The sequence below is a fragment of the Elephas maximus genome, chromosome 3, assembly GCF_024166365.1.
Source record: "Elephas maximus indicus isolate mEleMax1 chromosome 3, mEleMax1 primary haplotype, whole genome shotgun sequence".
In the NCBI taxonomy this organism is placed as follows: Eukaryota; Metazoa; Chordata; class Mammalia; order Proboscidea; family Elephantidae; genus Elephas; species Elephas maximus.
The window spans coordinates 216934167-216956260 of NC_064821.1; the positions used below are offsets into that span (position 1 = coordinate 216934167).

The 22094-nt window shown below is 38.3% G+C and overlaps 1 protein-coding gene across 1 annotated transcript in view; it reads left to right on the plus strand.

Moving 5' to 3' along the window:
• The window catches only part of ADCY10 (adenylate cyclase 10), a 194853-nt gene that overhangs the window by 95590 nt on the left and 77169 nt on the right, over positions 1–22094 (plus strand). Inside the window, exon 17 of the mRNA XM_049881318.1 lies at positions 11784–11920. Coding sequence (XP_049737275.1) covers positions 11784–11920 — 137 coding nt within the window. The remainder of the gene's footprint in view (positions 1–11783; positions 11921–22094) is intronic.

Consider the following 22094-nt stretch of genomic DNA (forward strand, 5'->3'; position numbering starts at 1 on the left):
CAAAAGATATATTGGCAAAAATATGAAATGACATATGGACAAAGTTTTTTAGTGGGGCATTATTTTTATTAGTAAAAGACCAGAAACAATTCAAATGCCCATCGATGAGGGGAGATTGAGTAAACTACAATACATCCACACATGGGAGCACTATGCATCAGTAAAAAGAAATTATCTGCTGATTGCAGGGATGACCAGGATACACTGTTGAGTGGTGAAACAAGGTGCAGCCTGGTATACAGTGTGTACAACATGCTGCTTTTTACCTAAGAAAGGTGTGAACTATGTGTGTGTGTGTTTATATTTTTTAAAAGAAACATTGGAAGTATAAACCAAAAACTAATCAAAATGGTTACCTGTAGAGTAAGGAAGGAAGAAAAACTGAGGGTTTATCTTACATAGTTTTGGTTTTGGAAAGATGTTTTATATAATTAAAAATAAAATTACAGGAGGCAGGGCCAAGATGGCTGACCAGGTAGAAGCTACCTCGGATCCCTCTTGCAACAAAGACTCGAAAAACAAGTGAATTGATCACAGACAGGACAATCTACGAACCCTGACCATCAAATACAGACCTAAAGAGTTGACCTGAGTGACAGGGGAGTGAAAAGCTGTGCCATGAAGAAGCGACCGCCTCTGGAACCGGCGTCCTGCTCCACAGCCTTGAGCCCTCGCAGTTCCCTGGTGCCGAGTGGTGGGGCTGATTGCGGCTTGCTGAGGTGGGGCAGGCACGGGACACAGCCCTAACCTCTATCCCCCTGGGGTAAACTCGGTAGAGACTTAGCCAGCACAAGCAGGCTGCACGCTGACATGGCTAACTAGAGAACGAGCAACCACGGGGAAGGAGCGATGGTTTTCGGAGCCTGGAGACAGCATCCCAGTCAGAAAACCTTGGTGCTGGGCTTTGGACTGGGCACAGGGGAGCTGAGCAGGGCTTCCTGAGATGGCACAAACACGGGACGCAGCCCTAGAACCCTGAAGTGACCTTGGGGGAGGCCCAGCCAGCGCAGACAGGCAGCACAAGGACACAGCTGACAGGAGGAGAAGTCACCGGGAGGCAGCGACTGGTTTTGGAGCCTGGAGTGCAGCGTCCCAGCTGGGGAACCTTGGCGCTGGGCTTTGGATTGGCAGCAGAGGAGCTGACCACGGCTTCTGAGACAGCACAAGCATGGGACACGGGCCTGACCCTCAGGGGCAGTCTCGACCCAGCCAGCGCACACAGGCTACATGCCCCTCGAGAATCTCAGATGAAACAGTCATCACCAAACAAGATAAGTAACTTTGTCTATATTGCTGGGTGCTACTCTCTCCTATCTGATCCTGCCCCTCCCTACCCCAGGCGGCTTCGTTAACATTGGAATTTCCTGGGCCAAGGAGTGAAGTGTTCTGAGGTTTTTTTTTTCTTTTTTCTTTTTCTAGCCCATTTTCCTGGCCTGAGAGAAGCAGCTACTAAAAAAAAACCCAGGGACAAAAAAATCCTTCCCTGATTCCCTAAATTGGAATAAAAATACAAAACCAGCTCCAGCCAAGCATATGAGATCCACAGTCTTTGGCTTTCATCCCTACAGGGAACAAGGTGGCTATTATAATGCAAAGGCAATTCTGATAGAGATCTGACTGTAATTGTTTTAGCGGATCACTGGAAAGACAAGTTTTCCAGGTCTGATATCTCTACCTATTAAACAGAGCCCTCACTGATCCAGAACTGGGAACTGAGGGCTGAAGCTCCACCCGAACCACCTAGCTACCTGCCAAAGGGGTCTGAGGATACTGACACCTACCAATCTTTAGAGGTACATGCATTGAGTGCCTAAGGTACAGCTGCAGCGCCCACCCACCAAAGTGCTTTAGGAATAGAGACACACCTACCTCACTGGTACATGGGGGAAGGCTGTCAGCATCCTGCTCCCACTGGAGAGTGACCCCTTGCCACTAGTAGAACCTGGTGCACACAACTATCACCACTACTCCTCTAACTTAATAGGTGACAGCCTACACTACACATTTGGTGACCCAAAATCAGAACACCTAAGCTGATTCTATTCAAGAATACTGAATGGACTCTTAGGCTTATATATCTGGTAACAGCTCAAACCAGCTGGTAATAGGACATAAGTGATTCAAAGGCTACAACAATCAAGACAGTGCAATCTAGTAGCCCATCTGCGTAAATTGAAAGAACGTAAAACAAGATAAGACTCAGTGAGCAAATATAAAATAAGTCATTACAATATCTCATAGATGGCTCAGAGACAGCAGTCGATATCAAACCACATAAAGAAGCAGACGATGATTCCTTCTACAACTCCCCAAATTAAATAATCAAAATCTTTCCCAAATGAAGATACAATCCTGGAATTGCCAGATGCAGAATATAAAAAACTAATTTACAGAATGCTTCAAGACATCAGGGATGACCTCAGAAATGAAATAAGGAAATCTACAGAAAAAGCCAAAGAACACACTGATAAAGCAGTTGAAGAAATCAAAAAGATTATTCAAGAATATAGCGGAAAAATTAATAAGCTACAAGAATCCATAGAGAGACAGCATTCAGAAATCCAAAAGATTAACAGTAAAATTACAGAATTAGACAACTCAGTAGGAAGTCAGAGGAGCAGAATCGAGCAGTTGGAATGCAGAGTGGGGGAGATGGAGGATAAGGCAATTGACACCAATATAGCTGAAGAAAAATCAGATAAAAGAATTTAAAAAAATGAAGAAACCCTAAGAACCATGTGGGACTCTATCAAGAAGAATAACTTGCGTGTGATTGGAGTTCCAGAACAGGGAGAAATAACAGAAAATACAGAGAGAATAGTTGAAGATCTGTTGGCAGAAAACGTCCCTGGCATCATGAAAGACGAAAGGATAACTATCCAAGATGCTCATCCAACCCCATATAAGATTGATCCAAAAAGAAAATGACCGAGGCATATTATCATCAAACTTGCCAAAACAAAAGATAAAAGAAAAGTCTCCTACCAAGGAGAATCAATAAGTTCAGACTACTCAGCAGAAACCATGCAGTCAAGAAGGCAATGGGATGACATATATAGAGCACTGAACGAGAAAAACAGCCAGCCAAGGATCATATATCCAGCAAAACTCTCTCTCAAATATGAAGGTGAAATTAAAACATTTACAGATAAACACAAGCTTAGAGAATTTGCAAAAACCAAACCAAAGCTACAAGAATTACTAAAGGAAATTGTTTGGTCCGAAAATCAATAATGTCAGATACCAACAAAACACAAGGTCAAAGAACAGAACATTCTGATATCAACTCAAATAGGGAAATCGCAGAAACAAATTACGATTCATTTTAAAAAGAAAAAAATGCTCAAAATACAGAATCATTGAAGTCATTATGTAAAAGATCACAGTAATCAAAAAGAGGGACTAAATACAGGAGGCATAGGTTTTCCATATGGAGAGGAAAACAAGGTGATATAGGACAATACAAGTTAGGTTTTTACTTAGAAAAATAGGGGTAAATATTAAGGTAACCACAAAGAGATCTAACAATTCCATAACTCAAAATAAAAACCAAGAAAAACATAACAACTCAGCAAACATAAATTCAACTACTATGAAAATGAGGAACACACAATTTACAAAGAAAAACGTCTCAGCACAAGAATGTAAGTGAAAAAATGAAATTGTCAACAACACACACAAAAAGACATCAAAATGACAGCACTAAACTCATACTTATCTATAATTACACTGAATGTAAATGGACTAAATGCACCAATAAAGAGACAGAGAGTCTCAGACTGGATAAAGAAACACGATCCGTCTATATGCTGCCTACAAGAGACACACCTTAGACTTAGAGACACAAACAAACTAAAACTCAAAGGATGGAAAAAATATATCAGGCAAACAACAGTCATAAAAGAGCAGGAGTAGCAATATTTATTTCTGACAAAATAGACTTTAAAGTTAAATCCATCAGAAAGGATAAAGAAGGACACTACAAAATGATTACAGGGACAATTTACTAGGAAGATATAACCATATGAAATATTTATGTACCCAATGACAGCGCAGCAAGATACATAAAACGAACTTTAACAGAGCTGAAAAGTGAGACAGACACTTCCACAATTATAGTAGGAGACTTCAACACACCACTTTCGGAGAAGGATAGGACTTCCAGTAAGAAGCTCAATAGAGACATGGAAGACCTAATTGCTACAATCAACCAACTTGACCTCGTAGACTTATACAGAACACTCCACCCAACAGCTACAAAGTATACTTTTTTTTCTAGTGCACATGGAACATTCTCTAAAAAAGATCACATATTAGGTCATAAAACAGACCTTTGCAGAATCCAAAACATCGAACTATTACAAAACATCTTCTCAGACCACAAGGCCATAAAAGTAGAAATCAATAACAGAAGAATCAGGGAAAAGAAATCAAATACTTGGAAACTGAACAGTACGCTGCTCAAAAAAGACTGGGTTATAGAAAGATATTAAGGAGGGAATAAAGAAATTCATAGAATGCAATGAGAATGAAAACATTTCCTATCAAAACCTCTGGGACACAGCAAAAGCAGCGCTCAGAGGTTAATTCGTATCGATAAATGCACACATACACAAAGAAGAAAGAGCCAAAATCAGAGAACTGTCCCTACAACTTGAACAAATAGAAAGCGAGCAACAAAAGAATCCATCAGGCACCAGAAGAAAACAAATAACAAAAATTAGAGCTGAACTAAATGAATTAGAGAACAGAAAAACAATTGAAAGAATTAACAAAGCCAAAGGCTGGTTCTTTGAAAAAATTAACAAAATTGATAAACCATTGGCCAGACTGACTAAAGGAATACAGGAAAGGAAACAAATAACCCGAATAAGAAATGAGTTGGGCCATATCACAACAGACCCAACTGAAATTAAAAGAATCATATCAGATTATTAAGAAAAATTGTACTCTAACAAATTTGCAAACCTAGAAGAAATGGATGAATTCCTAGAAAAACACTACCTACCTAAACTAACACAATCAGAAGTAGAACAAATAAATAGACCCGTAACAAAAAAAGAGATTGAAATGGTAAACAAAAAACTCCCACCAAAAAAAGCCCTGGCCTGGACAGCTTCACTGCAGAGTTCTACCAAACTTTCAGAGAAGAGTTAACACCATTACTACTAAAGGTATTTCAAAGCGTAGAAAATGATGGAATACTACCTAACTCATTCTATGAAGCCAGCATATCCCTGATACCAAAACCAGGTAAAGACACGACAAAAAAAGAAAATTACAGACCTGTATCCCTCATGAACATAGATGCAATAATCCTCAACAAAATTCTAGCCAATAGAATTCAACAACATATCAAAAAAATAATCCACCGTGACCAAGTGGGATTTATACCAGGGTTGGATCAGTATTAGAAAAACCATTAATGTAATCCACCATATAAATAAAACAAAAGACAAAAACCACATGATCTTATCAGTTGATGCAGAAAAGGCATTTCACAAAGTCCAACACCCATTCATGATAAAAACTCTCACCAAAATAGGAATTGAAGGAAAATTCCTCAACATAATAAAGGGCATTTATAGAAAACCAAGAGCCAACATCATTCTAAATGGAGAGAGCCTGAAAGCATTTCCCTTGAGAACAGGAACCAGACAAGGATGCCCTTTATCACCGCTCTTATTCAAATTGTGCTAGAGGTCCTAGCCAGAGCAATTAGGCTAGACAAAGAAATAAAGGGCATCCGGATTGACAAGGAAGAAGTAAAATTATCTCTATTTGCAGATGACATGATCTTATACACAGAAAACCCTAAGGAATCCTCCAGAAAACTACTGAAACTAATAGAAGAGTTTGACATAAAAAATCACTTGGATTTCTCTACATCAACAAAAAGAACATCGAAGAGGAAATCACCAAATCGATACCATTCACAGTAGCCCCCAAGAAGATAAAATACCTAGGAATAAATCTTACCAAAGATGTAAAAGACCTATACAAAGAAAACCGCAAAGTACTAGTGCAAGAAACTAAAAGGGACCTACTTAAGTGGAAAAACATACCTTGTTCATGGATAGGAAGACTTAACATAGTAAAAATATCTGTGCTACCAAAAGCCATCTATATACACAATGCACTTCCGATCCAAATTCCAACGACATTTTTTAATGGGATGCAGAAACAAATCACCAACTTCATATGGAAGGGAAAGAAGCCTGAAAAAGAAGAAGAAAGTGGGAGGCCTCACTCTACCTGATTTTAGAACATATTACACAGCCACAGTAGTCAAAACAGCCTGGTACTGGTACAACAACAGGCACATAGACCAATGGAACAGAATTGAGAACCCAGATATAAATCCATCCACATATGAGCAGCTGATATTTGACAAAGGCCCAGTGTCAGTTAATTGGGGAAAAGATAGTCTTTTTAACAAAAGGTGCTGGCATAACTGGATATCCATTTGCAAAAAAATGAAACAGGACCCATACCTCACACCATGCACAAAAACTAACTCCAAGTGGATCAAAGACCCAAACATAAAGACTTAAACGATAAAGATCATGGAAGAAAAAATAGAGACAACATTAGAAGCCCTAATACAAGGCATAAACAGAATACAAAACATTACTAAAAATGACAAAGAGAAACAAAATCAAACATCTATGCTCATCTAAAGACTTCACCAAGAGAGTTAAAAGACCACCCACGGATTGGGAAAAATTTTTTCAGCTATGACATCTCCAACCAGCACCTGATATCTAAAATCTATATGATTCTGTTAAAACTCAACCACAAAAAGACAAACTACCCAATTAAAAATTGTGCAAAGGATATGAACACACACTCCACTAAAGAAGATATTCAGGCGGCTAACAGATACATGTTTTTTTAACAGATACATGAGAAAATGCTCTTGATCGTTAGCCATTAGAGAAATGCAAATTAAAACTACGATGAGACTCCATCTCACTCCAACGAGGCTGGTATTAATCCAAAAAACACAAAATAATAAATGTTGGAGAGGCTGTGGAGAGATTGGAACTCCTTTACACTGCTGGTGGGAATGTAAAATGGTACAACCACTTTGGAAATCTATCTGGTGTTTCCTTGAAAAGTTAGAAATAGAACTAACATACAACCCAGAAATCCCACTCTTCGGAATATATCCTAGAGAAATAAGAGCCTTTACATGAACAGATATATGCACACCCATGTTTGTTGCAGCACTGTTTACAATAGCAAAAAGCTGGAAGCAACCAAGGTGTCCATCAACGGATGAATGGATAAATAAATTATGGTATATTCACATAATGGAATACTACACATCGATAAAGAACAGTGAGGAATCTGTGAAACATTTCATAACATGGAGGCACCTAGAAGGCATTATGCTGAGCAAAATTAGTCAGATGCAAAAGGACAAACATTGTATAAGACCACTATTATAAGATCTTGAGAAATAGTTTAAACTGAGAAGAACACATTCTTTTGTGGTTACAAGAGGGGGGAGGGAGGGAGAGTGGGAGAAGGTTATTTGCTGATTAGATAGTAGATAAGAACTACTTTAGGTGAAGGGAAGGACAATACTCAATACACGGAAGGTCAGCTCAACTGGACTGGACCAAAAGCAGGGAAGTTTCCTGGATAAACTGAATGCTTCAAAGGTCAGCGGAGCAAGGGCAGGCGTTTGGGGACTATGGCTTCAGGGGACATCTAAGTCAATTGGCAAAATTAATTCTATTAAGTAAACATTCTGCATCCCACCTTGAAGTGTGGTGTCTGGGGTCTTAAATGCTAACAAGTGGCCATCTAAGATGCATCAATTGGTCTCAACCCACCTGGATCAAAGGAGAATGAGGAACACCAAGGACACAAGGCAATTATGAGCCCAAGAGACAGAACGGGCTACATGAACCAGAGACTACATCCTCCTGACACCATAAGAACTAGATGGTGCCCGGCTACAACCGATAACTGCCCTGACAGGGAACACAACAGAGAACCCCTGAGGGAGCAGGAGAGCAGTGGGATGCAGACCCCAAATTCTCAAAAAAAAGACCAGAGATAATGGTCTGACTGAGACTAGAAGGACCCCACTGGTCATGGGCCCCAAACCTTCTGTTGGCCCGGGATAGGAACCATTCCTGAAGACAACTCATCAGACATGGAAGGGACTGGACAATGGGTAGGAGAGAGATGATGAAGAGTGAGCTACTTGTATCAGGTGGACACTTGAGACTGTGTTGGCATCTCCTGTCTGGAGGGGAGATGGGAGGGTAGAGAGGGTTAGAAACAGTCAAAACGGTCATGAAAGGAGACTGGAAGGAGGGAGCAGGCTGACTCATTGGGGGAGAGTAAATGGGAGTATGTAGTTAGGTGTATATAAGTTTATATTTGAGAGACTGACTTGATTTGTAAACTTTCACTTAAAGTGCAATAAAAATTATTTAATAAATAAATAAATAAATAAAATTACAAAGAAAAAAGCAATCCCTAGAAATTGGAAACAAATGTACCAATATGAATATCAAGTTGGTAGCATGACCTCACATGGAAAAAATTTTTAAGCGATATTAAAACACAGTATGTTCCAAGTGGTTGGAATAATTTAAAAGTCTACCAGCAGATGAATAAACAAAATGTGACATATAGATTCAGTAGAATATTATTCAGCCATAAAGAAAAAAGTTCTGAGACATGCTACAACATGCATGAACTTTGAAAACATTATGCTGAATGAAATAAGTCAGCCACAAAAAAGACAAATAGTGTATGATCCCACTTATTTGAAATATCTAGAATACGCAAATGTATAGAGACCGAAGTTTATTAGTGCTTACCTGGAGCAAGACCAACAAACCAGGTGCCATGGAGTCGATTCTGACTCATAGCGACCCTATAGCAGGAAAAAAAAAAAAAATAGAGGAGGGAGGGGAAAAGGGGAGTCATTGCTTGGGGTGGGGGGGGCATTGAGTTTCTGTTAATGGTGGTGGAATAATTTGGAAACGGATGGTGGTGATGGTTACACAACGTGTTGAATACAGTGTCACTAACTTGTAAAAAATATTGAATTGGAAAATGTTTTGTTACATATACCTATAACACAATAAAAAATTCAAATAATAATAGGTAACATTCCTTAAATCCTTTCTGTATGCAAAAAACCTACACACACACACATGCACACAAAAACACACAAATAATAATATGTTGACTGCATCTCTAGATGGATATGTTTAAGGACAAAGAAAACTGCAAGGAATTTTTAAACTGCATTCAGTAAACTTAGTGGTAGTAGTAATATTTATGTTGCTATTTTTTTGAAAAGTATAGGAATATTACAGGATAAAACAAACTATTTATGCTAATGTCATTAGGAAACAAGATTTTCAGCATATGAGAAAAGAGTATAAAACCAAAAAAGTTAAATAAAAACCCTGTACACTGAACTGGCAGTATCAGTATGGGGATAGGATGTGCAGAAATTGGAGCCCTCATGCATTGCTGATGGGAATATAAAATGGTGCAGCTGCTTTGGAAAATAGTTTGACAATTTTTCAAATGTTAAACATGGAGTTACCATATGACCCAGCGATTTCACTCCTAGGTATATACCCAAGAGAAATAAAAACATACGCCCACAGAAAAACTTGCACATAAATGTTCATAGCAACATTACTCATAATAGCTAAAAAGTGGAAACAACACAAATGTCTATCAAAAATGAATGGTTAAATAAAATGTAGCATATTCATACAATAGATATTATTTGGCAATAAAAAGGAATGGAGTACTGACACATGCTACAACACGGATGAACCTTGAAAACATTACACTAAGTAAAAGAAGACAGTCACAAAAGACACGTTCTGTATGATTCCATTTATATGAAATGTCCAGAACAGGCAACTCTATAGAGACAGAAAGTAGCTTAGAGGTTGCCTGGGTCTGGAAGGGACAGGAGCCCTGGTAGCCCAGTGGTTAAGTGCTCGGCTGCTAACCGAAAGGTCAGCGGTTCAAATTCATCAGCCGCTCCCTTGGAGCAAGATGCGGCAGTCTGCTTCCATAAAGATTTACAGCCTTGGAAACTTTATTGGCCAGTTTTACTCTGTCCTGTATATAGGGTCACTATGAGAAATCAAATCCATGGCAGTGGGTTCTGGGTGGGGCTGGGAGACAGGAAGGTTGGTGGGAAATGGGGAGTAACTGCTAATGTATATGAGTGTCTTTCTGGAGTAATAAAAATGTTATAAAGTTGAATGTGATGACGGTTGAACAACTCTGTGACTATATTAAAGCCATTGAATTGTACACTTTAAATGGTTAATTATGTGGTACATGAATCGTAGCTCAATAAAGCTGCGAAAATAAGAAAGGATAACAGGATTCCAAAAAGACAGGAGCCAATGAAGCAGCTCCCACTGGCCTACCCTGGGAAAATTTTAACATCAGAGAGAATGATGACTGCAGTGGATTGAAGCATACCAAACACTTTTAAAATACATGAACTCCTAGTGATTTTTTAAAAAAACAGAAAAAGTGATAGAAATAGAAAATTACCCTTTTGGAACTTTATAGCAGAGGGATCAGGGAGACCCCACTTGAACTTAATCTTAGTCACTGAAAGTGGAACAACCGGACATGATGTGCTTCCTGGCATGACGCAGTAGGAAGTACTCAGTACCACCTTCGAAATATTCTTGCCAAACATTTATCCAAATGTAAGATTCTGAATCCAACTAGAGTTTATAAGAAATACAAGGATAAAATGAGAAGCTAAACAACACCATGAGGAAGCAATCAGCCAAATACAAACATATGATACATCTTATGGAACAAATGACCCCAGTTCTCCACAAATCAATGGCATGGGGAAAAAAGGAGTGACTATTACAGCAAGAAACAAAATAAAATAGTATGACACCTCTCCCACATTTGGGCACCAGGGAGGTAATTACTTCCCAAATGCAGCCCTGGACTCTGCTGCCACAATTTGCTTTAGCCTTTCACATGCAGACTTTTTTTTTTTTTTCCCCCGTAGACTTTTTTTTTCCTCCAGGTCCCAAGCTCTTTTTGAGGTCCTTTCGGGTCCCAAGCTTACTCTCTCACTAAGTGTGAGGTTAGGGAAAATACCGACCACCACCGTCACTACCCAGTGAATGAGGTGGGATTCACAGCACGTGCACAACTCCAAAAGAATTTTTTTTTTCTCTCTGCTTTCCAACCTCCTGGATTTCTACATCTTTAATTATGGGAGTAAGTATATAGCCTTTCCAGTTTCACTTTGTGATTAGGTTCCCTCTGGCCTTTGCTATGGCCCCATGGTTTCAGTGTGGTTCTCGTTCCCTCTCGGTTTGGTTTTGGTTGATTGGTCACAGTAGCTAAGATAAAGACAAGGTAAGAAACAGATTTTGGGTACAGGAAAGTAAGGTGGGGGAAAAAATAGGAAGAGAACAGGGAAAATGGAGCACTGGGGCCAAAGAGATGGAGAGGAAGAAATGACTGGTGAAAGAAGGACTTTGTCCCCTATTTGGTTGAGCTTCAACTTTTAATGGAATTAAGCATCATGACTTTTGGGTTGTTACTCGTTTATTATGGTACTTCCTGTGCCCCTCGAGGTGGCTCCTACAAACAGAAAATAAAGAAGACTGACCCCAAGGAAGAGGCACGAAGGAGTGAAAACTATTAGAGAATTATTTCCAAGTGATTGAAAAGACTCAAATATGTTTCCTTCCTATAACATGATGGGTTTTTTTTATTTGTTTTTTTCACTCCAGGTACCTGGTAGAGGGAAGCTGTGGGATTCCATTTTACTGTGAAGAATTGCTAAAAGACCTCGACCATCATAGGGTACTCATTTTCCAACCGATGGAGTCTGAGGAAAAGGCAAATGTGAACTGGAATAACCTGTTCAGTAAGTCCCCCAGTGATAGCTCTTCTGCATGACCAAGTCCTTATGCAGAGAGGGCAGCAAAATGAGCTCTTCCAAATGCTGCTTCCTATGGAGTCAGAGGGTCTTGGGAAAGCAAGGAATATCAGACCTGATAGTCCACATTTTAAAAGAGCTTAACATTGCCTGGAATTCACTGGACTGAGCTAAAGAATGTATACCAGTACCTGTGATAGACATGAGAGAATGCTGAGATATCTTAAAACCCAGAATTTCAGAACTTAGATGTTGTCTGGGGAGAAGATTTCTTGTTTTCTAGAGGTAAAATTATTAGCTCAAAGTGAATTGTCAACAAAGTTCCCATGCTACAGACATAAAGGATGATGAAGGTTGAGATAATGGCACAAAGGAGGCCCGCTGGACGTTTTAGGAAAACAATTTTAGTAAGGGAAGAAGGGATGGAGGTGGGGGTTGAAAACTAGGCAATGCTGCAAGCTGGAGTGTAGAGCATTAGTGATAAGGTAATGCCTGTGATGAAAAGAAAAAGTCATATGCTAACAAAAAAATTTTTTTAAGGATTAAATGAAATATGTCTTGACACAAAGGAGACCTGTGACATTTGAAGGAAAGAGAGAGCATAAAGATGCAATCAAAAGAAAAAAATGGCCTTCAACTTAACAGCGATGACAAAACCCAAACCCGTGACCATCAAGTCCATTCTGACTTATAGCAACCTTATATGACAGAGTAGAACTGCCCCATAGTGTTTCTGAGGCTGTAATCTTTACTGAAGCAGACAGCCACATCTTTTTTCTGTGGAGCAGCTGATGGGTTCAAACTGCCAACCTTTTGGTTAGCAGCCAGGCGCTTAACCACTGCACCACCAGGGCTCCTTCCAATGCTACATATGCCACTTAGTTGCTGATATTTTTGAGATGGGTCTCAAACTTCGTTGGGCCCTCAGGTACCTCAGCTCTAAAATGGGAGTAAAGAAACTCAAATCTTTTTTAACTTATTCATTCGACAAACATCTACTAAGCATCTTCTCTGGGTCCGATACCACAGTAGGCACTCTGGGAACCCAGTAGAATATGACAAAAAGACTGAATACAACACTCACCTTGTTGCCTTGTTGTTTTCATGTAGTTTACTAAACTTTTGAGATAATTATATATTTACATACAGTTGTAAGAAATAATCTTACAACTTATGAAAGATATCATAATATAAAACTATAGGAGAATATCACAACCAAATTGACATTGGTACAGTCAAGAACAGAACATTTCCATTACCACAAGGGCACCTCATGTTGCTCTTTTGTGATTGCACCCATTTCCCTCCTGTCCTCATTCCCTTCTTAACCCCTGACAACCACTAATCTGTTCTCCATGTCTATCATTTTTGTCATTTTGTCATTCCAAAAATGTTTAATAAATGGAATTGTACAGTATGTAACCTTTCCAGATCGATTTTTTCTCATTCAGCATAACTCTCTGGAGCTTTATCCAGGTTGTCATGTGAATCAATAGTTTATTCCTTTTTTGTTGCTGAATAGTATTCCATGGTATGGAAGATGTGCCACAGGTTGTTTAATCATTCCCTGTGGAGGGATATCTGGGTTGTTTCCAATTTTTGGTTATTATAAATACAGCTGCTATATTACTGTACAACCTTTGTGTAAATATGAGTTTTCATTTCTCTTGCCCAGGAGTGCAGTTGCTGAGTCATTTTAGTTTTTAATTAAACTGTCAAACTGTTTCCAAGGGGATGTACCATTTTGCATTCTCACCAGCAATGTGTAAGTGATCCAGATTTGCTGTCATTTCCCCACCATCTGGTGTTTTTACTGTTTGTTTTTTTCAATTTTAGCCACTCTGACAGAAATGTGATATCTCAGTGTTGTTTTAATTTGCATTTCCCTTGTAGCTAATGATGTTGAGCATCTTTTCATGTGCCTACTTGCTATCTGTGTATCTTCCTTGGTAAAATGCCTCTTCACGCCTTTTGCCCATTTTCTAATAGGACTGTTTGTTTCTTTTGTGTTGAGTTTTGAGAATTCTTTATGTATTCTACATGCTAGTCTTTTGTCATGTATGTGATTTGCAAATATTTTCTCCTAATTTGTAGCTTGTCTTTTCATTCTGTTCACAGGGCCTTTTACAAAACTGTTAAAAATTTTCATAAAGTTCAACATATCAAATTTTCCTTTTATGGATTGTGCTTATGATGTCAAGTCTAAGAACTCTTTGCTTCACCCTAGATGCTGAAGATTTTCACCTATGTGTTTTTCTTAAAGTTTTATAGTCTTACATAATTCATGATTGATTTTGAATTAATTTTTGTGTTCGGTATGAGATTTAGGTCAAGGTTCATTTTTTTCTTTTTGCCTGTAGATGCAGTATTTGCTGAAAATGTTATATTTCCTCCATAGAGCTACTTTTGCACTTTTGTCAAAAATCAGTTGGGCCTATTTGTGTGGGTGTATTTCTGGGTTCTCTATTCTGTTTCATTGATTTGTATGTCTACCCTCTGCCAACCAATACCACACAATCTTAATTACTACATAATAAGTCTTGAAATCAGGTAGACTGATTTCTCCCATTTTATTTTTCTTTTTCAAAATTGTTTTAACTATTCTGGTTTCTTTCCCTTTCCCTATGAATTTTAGAATAATCTTGTCTATGTCTACAAAAAAATCTTGCAGGGATTTTGATCAGAACTGTGATATATATCAATTGAGCTGTATATCAATTTGGAGAGAATTGACAGCTTTACTATATTGAGTTTCCCAAACCATGAAGAAAGCAGTATATCTCTCCATTTATTTAGATTTTCTTTGATTTCTTTCATCAGTGTATTGTGGTTTTCTTCATACAAGCCCTGTATATATTTTGTTAAATTTACATGGATAGTATTTCTTTTTGTGAAATTTTATGAAAGTACTGTTTTTTAAATTTTGGTGTCCACATGTTTATTGCTTGTATATGCAATTGATTTGTGGTTAGCACCCATAGCACTTAACCATATGCCACCAGGGTTTCCAATCTCTACATAAAAAAAAAAAAATAGTAGACACTAATTATTTTTTGGTGATGGGAAACCTTAACACTGAATGTGGATGAAGCGTGCACAGCTGACCAAGGTAAATGATGTCACTAAGAAGTACACAAGAGAAAAGGACCTTTTGGTAATTGCTATGGCATATATAATTTTGCATCAACAGCAACAACAACCAAAAAAAAATGTGTGGGTATATGTGTATGTATGTAAGCATATGTGTATAGGTATGTATATGTGAGTATATTTGTGTTGATATATAGATGCATGTATATGCATGTATGTGTGTGTGTGAATACATATTCATATATATAATAAACCACATAGGGAACAAAGTTACAGATACTTCTTAGAAATAACCAAACACCTTGTGGGATTGATTTTCTGGGTTTGAAGGCTTAGGACCATAGTCTCATGGGACAACTCAGTCAATTGGCAAAATATAGTTCATAAAGTTTATGTTCTACCTCCTAGTCTGGTGAGTAGTGCCTGGGGTCCTAAAAGCTTGCAAGTGGCCATCTAAGATACAATTATTGGTCTCCACTTATCTGGAGCAAAAGAGAAAGAAGGAAACTCAAGGGTCAGAGAAGAAACTACAGAACTAATTGTCTACATGAACTATGGCCTCCTCTACACGGAGACCAGAAGAGCTAGATGGTGCTTAGCTACCACTACCAGTCGTTCTGACCAGGGGGACAATAGATGGATCCTGATAGAATGGAAGAAAAATGTGGAACAGAACCCCAAAATCTTAAAAACTTCAGACTGACTGGACTGGTTGAAACTAGAGGACTCCCCACAACTATTGCCCTGAGTTACTCTTTAAACCTTGAACCGAAACTACCCCCTGAAGTCATCTTTTAGCTAAATAATGGATTGGCTTACAAAATAAAGAATATCACCCATGATTACTGTGCTCCTTTAAAATCATCTATACGAGACCAAACAGTCAACAATTACTTTAAAACAAAGACCAGAATATAAGAGTTCAGGGAAACTAGATTACTGGAAACAGAACCTGATCAGAAATAATGAGAATGTTCACACATTGTGAAGAGTATAACCAATGTCACTGAACACTTTGTGTAGAAATTGTTGAACAGGAACCTAATCTGCTGTGTAAACTTTCACCAAAAACAAAACAAAATACTAATCAAAAAAAATCAGGGCAGAGCCAAGATGGCAGAATAGACAGATGCTTCTGGCGAGCCATCTTTACAACAAAGACCCCAAAACAATGAGTGAAACAAGTATATTTCTGACAAGCCGGGAACCCTGAGCTTCAAAGGCAAGCTTAGAAAATGAACTGAGGGGCAGGGGGAGGAAGAGACTGTTCAGAAGCGCAGAGGAGTTACCGAACCTGAATCCCGGGGAGACCTCAGGCACCATTCCCGGAGCCGTGGTGGCAGGCTAGTACTAGCATTCAGCCGCAGTTTCCTCTGGGAGAAGCAGCCAGCTGCACAGCCTACTCACACCTCCGGAACCTGAGAAGAACAGTGCTCTCAGCAAAAGCTAAGTACTCACGTATGTTTTGCTGTGCCCCTCCACCCCAGAGCCAGCTTCAGCGGCTGAATCCCTGGGCCTGAGATAGGCCCTGTTGAGCATGTAGAGCCATCCTCCTGGCCTTGGGGAAGGAAAAAAATTTGCAATTGGGGGAAAAGATAATTTGCTAGCTCCACTAACTAGGGGAGCTCAGGACAGAAGTAGCTCCTGTCCAGGCATAAAACGTCTGTAGACTTTGAGCACCTTTCCCTTCTGCACGGACCTGTGTGGGCCATTTCAGCTGTGCAGTGGAGAGGTGGGTGTTTCATGTTTGACACTGCTTTGCATATTAACCAAGATCCTCACCTACCCACATCAGGGACCTAAGGACTGGTAGCTCCACTCGGGTCACCCAGCCACCTGCAACAGCGGTCCAAAGATAACTGGTACCTCCCAATGCTTACAACCAAAAACTTTGGGTGCCCATGGTCCATCTGCAGAACCCACCCACCTGTACGCTCTAGGGAACAGGGATGCACTTTCCTCAGAGACACTCGGGGGTCGGTTCCCAGAACATGACCCCCTGCTGCTATCAGGTACTGGTATATATGCCAATCACCCCTGCCCCTCTAAGACTGTAGGACAGAGCCTGTACCACACACTTGATGATCAGCTACCTGGAAACCTGAGCTGAATTCATTCAAGAAAACTGAATAGACTCCTAGACTGATATACCTGATAACAGCTCTAGCCACCTGGGACAGGACACCAGAGCTCCAAAGGTGAAAATAATCAAGCTAGCTCACTCATAGCTCACTCAAGCAACGCATAGAGATATACCAAAACAAAACAAAGCAAGAAGCTATGACACAGTAAGCAAGCATAAACTAATACAATAACTTATAGATGGCTCGGAGAAAACAGTCAATATCTAGTCACATAAAGAAACAGACCATGATCACCTCAACAGGCTCTCAAAACAAAGAATCCAGGGATCTTCTAGATGAAAGTGCATTCCTGGAATTACCAGAGGCAGAATACAAAAGTTTAATATACAGAACCCTTCAAGACATCAGGAAGGATATGAGGCAATATGCAGGACAAGCTAAGGAACACACAGATAAAGCAATTGAAGAAATTAGAAAGATTATTCAAGAACATAATGAAAAGTTTAATAAGCTGGAAAAATCCATAGACAGACAGCAATCAGCAATTCACAAGATTAACAATAAAATTACAGAATTAGACAGCTCAACAGAAAGTCAGAGGAGCAGAATTGAACAAGTAGAAGCTAGAATTTCTGACCTCGAAGATAAATCACGTGGCATTAACTTATTTGAAGAAAAATCAGATAAAAGAATTTTAAAAAATGAAGAAACCTTAAGAATCATGTGGGACTCTATCAAGAGAAATAACCTACGAGTGATTGGAGTACCAGAACAGGGAGGGGTAACAGAAAATACAGAGAGAATTGTTGAAGATTTGTTGGCAGAAAACTTCCCTGATATCATGAAAGATGAGAAGATATCTATCCAAGATGCTCATCGAACTCCACATAAGGTAGGTGTTAAAAGAAAGTCACCAAGACATATTATAATTGGACTTGCCAAAACCAGAGATAAAGAGAATTTTAAGAGCAGCTAGGGATAAACAAAAAGTCACCTACAAAGGAGAGCCAATAAGAATAAGCTTGGACTACTCGGCAAAAACTGTGCAGGCAAGAAGGCAATGGGATGACATATATAAAAAAAATTGAAGGAAAAAATTGCCTGACAAGAATCATATATCCAGCAAAACTGTCTCTTAAATATGAGGGTGAAATGAGGACATTTCCAGATAAACACAAGTTTAGGGAATTCATAAAAACCAAACCAAAACTACAAGAAATACTAAAGGCAGTTCTTTGCTTAGAAAATCAATAATATCAGCTATCAACCCAAGACTAGAACACTGGGCAGAGCAATCAGAAGTCAACCCAGACAGGGAAATCCAAAAAAAACAAAGATTACAAAAAAAAAAAAAAGCCCAAAACAGGGTAACAGCAACGTTATTATATAAAAGAAAAGACAACATTAAAATACTAAAGAGGGACTAAGAAACGTAATCATACACCTTCCATACGGACAGGAGGATACAGTGATGCTAAGAAATAAAAGTTAGGTTTAAATTTAGAAAAATAGGGGTAAATGATAAAGTAACCACAAAGGAGACAAACCATCCCACTCATCAAAATAAAATATAAGAAAAAAATAGAGACTTGGCAGAAACAAAATCAACAACAAATATGAGGAAAGGACAATATATAAAGATAATCTACTTAGCACATAAAATTAAGTGGGAAAAAGACACTGTCAACAACACACAAAAAAAGACATCAAAATGATAGCACTAAATTCATACCCATCCATAATTATCCTGAATGTCAATGGACTAAATGCACCGATAAAGAGACAGAGAGTGGCAGAATGGATTAAAAAACGAGATCCATCTATATGCTGCCTACAAAAACACGCCTTAGACTTAGAGATACAAACAAACTAAAACTCAAAGAACAGAAAAAAATATATCAAGCAAACAACAATCAAAAAAGAGCAGGAATGGCAATATTAATTTCTGACAAAATAGACTTTAAAGTTAAACCCATCAGAAAGGATAAGGAAGGACACTATATAATGATTAAAGGGACAATACACGGAGAAGATATAACCATATTAAATATTTTATGCACCCAATGGCAGGGCTGCAAGATACATAACTCTATCAGCATTGAAAAGTGAGATAGACAGCTCCACAATAATAGGAAGACACTTCACCACACCGCTTTCAGTGAAGGACAGGACATCCAGAAAGAAGTTCAATAAAGACATGAAAGTTCCATATGCCACAATCAACCAACTTGACCTCATAGACATATAAAGAACACTCCACCCAGCAGCAACCAAGTATACTTTCTTTCCTAGTGCACATGGAACATTCTTCAGAATAGACCACATATTAGGTCATAAAGCAAGCCTTAGCAGAATCCAGTACATCAAAATATTACAAAGCATCTCCTCTGACCATAAGACCATAAAAGTGGAAATCAATAACAGAAAAAACAGGGAAAAGAAATCAAACACTTGGAAACTGAACAATACTCTGCTCAAAAAAGACTGGATTATAGAAGACATTAAGGATGGAATAAAGAAATTCAGAGAATCCAATCAGAATGAAAACACTTCCTATCAGAACCTTTGGGACACAGTGAAAGCAGTGCTCGGAGGTCAATTTAAATCAATAAATGCACATGAACAAACAGAAGAAAGGGCCAAAATCAAAGAATTATCCCTACAACTTGAACAAAAAGAAAGAGAGCAACAGAAGAAACCCACAGGCACCAGAAGAAAACAAATAATAAAAATTAGAAATAGAAAACAGAAAAACAATTGAAAGAATTAGTGAGACCAAAGCTGATTTTTTTTAAAAAATCAACAAAATTGATAAACCGCTGGCCAAAATGACAAAAAAAAAAAAAAAAGGAGAGAAAGCAAATAACATGAATAAGAAATGAGATGGGCAATATCACAACAGATTCAACTGAAATTAAAAGAATCATATCAGATTACTACGAAAAATTGTACTCTACCAAATTTGAAAACCTAGAAGAAACAGATGAATTCCTAGAAACACACTACCTACCTAAACTAACACAAACAGAGGTAGAACAACTAAATAGACCCATAACAAAAGAAGAGATTGAAAGGTAATCAAAAAAACTCCCAACAAAAAAACAGTCCCGGTCTGGAAGGCTTCACAGGAGAGTTCTACCAAACTATCAGAGAAGAGTTAAGACCACTACTACTGAAGGTATTTCAGAGCATAGAAAAGGATGGAATACTACCAAACTCATTCTGTGAAGCCACCATATCCCTGATACCAAAACCAGGTAAAGATACCACAAGAAAAGAAAATTATAGACCTATAACCCTCATGAATGTAGATGCAAAAATCCTCAACAAAAGTCTAGCCAATAGAATTCAACAACATATCAAAAAAATAATTCACCATGACCAAGTGGGATTCACACCAGGTATGCAGGGATGGTTCAACATTAGAAAAACAGTTAATGTAATCCATCATATAAATAAAACAAAAGACAAGAATCACATGATTTTATCAATTGATGCCGAAAAGGCATTTAACAAAGTTCAGCACCCATTCAAGATAAAAACTCTCAGCAAAATAGGAATAGAAGGAAAATTTCTCAACATAATAAAGGGCATTTATACAAAGCCAACAGCCAACATCACCCTAAATAGAGAGACCCGAAAACATTCCCATTAAGATCAAGAACCAGAAAAGGATGCCCTTTATCACCACTGTTGTTCAATACTGTGTTGGAGGTCCTAGCCAGAGCAATCAGGCTAGATAAAGAAATAAAGAGCATCCAGATTGGCAAGGAAGAAGTAAACGTATCTCTATTTGCAGATGACATGATCTTATACACAGAGAACCCTAAGGAATCCTCAAGAAAACTGCTGAAACTAATAGAAGAGTTCAGCAGAGTATCGGGATACAAGATAAACATACAAAAATCAGTTGGATGCCTCTGCACCAAAAAAAGAACATCGAAGAGGAAATCACCAAATCAATGCATTTACAGTAGCCCCCAAGAAGATAAAATACTTAGGAATAACTCTTACCAGAGATGTAAAAGACATACAAAGAAAACTAGAGTACACTTCTGTAAGAAACCAAAAGAGACTTACATAAGCGGAAAAACATACATTGCTCATGGATAGGAAGACTTAACATTATAAAAATGTCTCTTCTACCAAAAGTGATCTATACATTTAATGCAATTCCGACCCAAATCCCAATGACATTCTTTTTTAATAAGATGGAGAAACAAATCACCAATTTCATGTGGAAAGGAAAGAGGCCCCGGACAAATAAGGCATTACTGAAAAAGAAGAACAAAGTGGGAGGTTTTACTTTACCTGATTTTAGAACCTATTATACGACCACAATGGTCAAAACAGCCTGGCACTGGTACAACAACAGATATAGAGACCAATGGAACAGAATTGAAAATCCAGACATAAATCCATTCACATATGAGCAGTCAATATTTGACAAAGGCCCCAAAACAGTTCAATGGGGAAAAGACAGTCTTTTTAGCAAATGATGCTGGCATAACTGGATATCCATCTGCAAAAAAATGAAACAAGACCCATACCTCACTCCACGCACAAAAACAAGCTCAAAGTGGATCAAAGACCTAAATATAAAACCTAAAACGATAAAGATCATGGAAGAAAAAATAGGGACAACATTAGGAGCCCTAATAAATGGCATAAACAGTATACAGAACATTATTAAGAATGCAGAAGAAAAACTAGATAACTGGGAGCTCCTAAAAAATCAAACAACTATGCTCTTCCAAAGACTTCAGTCACCAAAAGAGTAAAAACACTACCTACAGACTGGGAAAAAGTTTTTAGCTATGATGTTTCTGATCAGCGCCCGATCTCTAAAATCTACATGATACTGCAAAAACTCAATTACAAAAAGGCAAATAACCCAATGGAAAAATGAGCAAAAGATATGAATAGACACTTCACTAAAAAAGCCATTCAGGTAGCTAACAGATACATAAGAAAATGTTCACAATCAT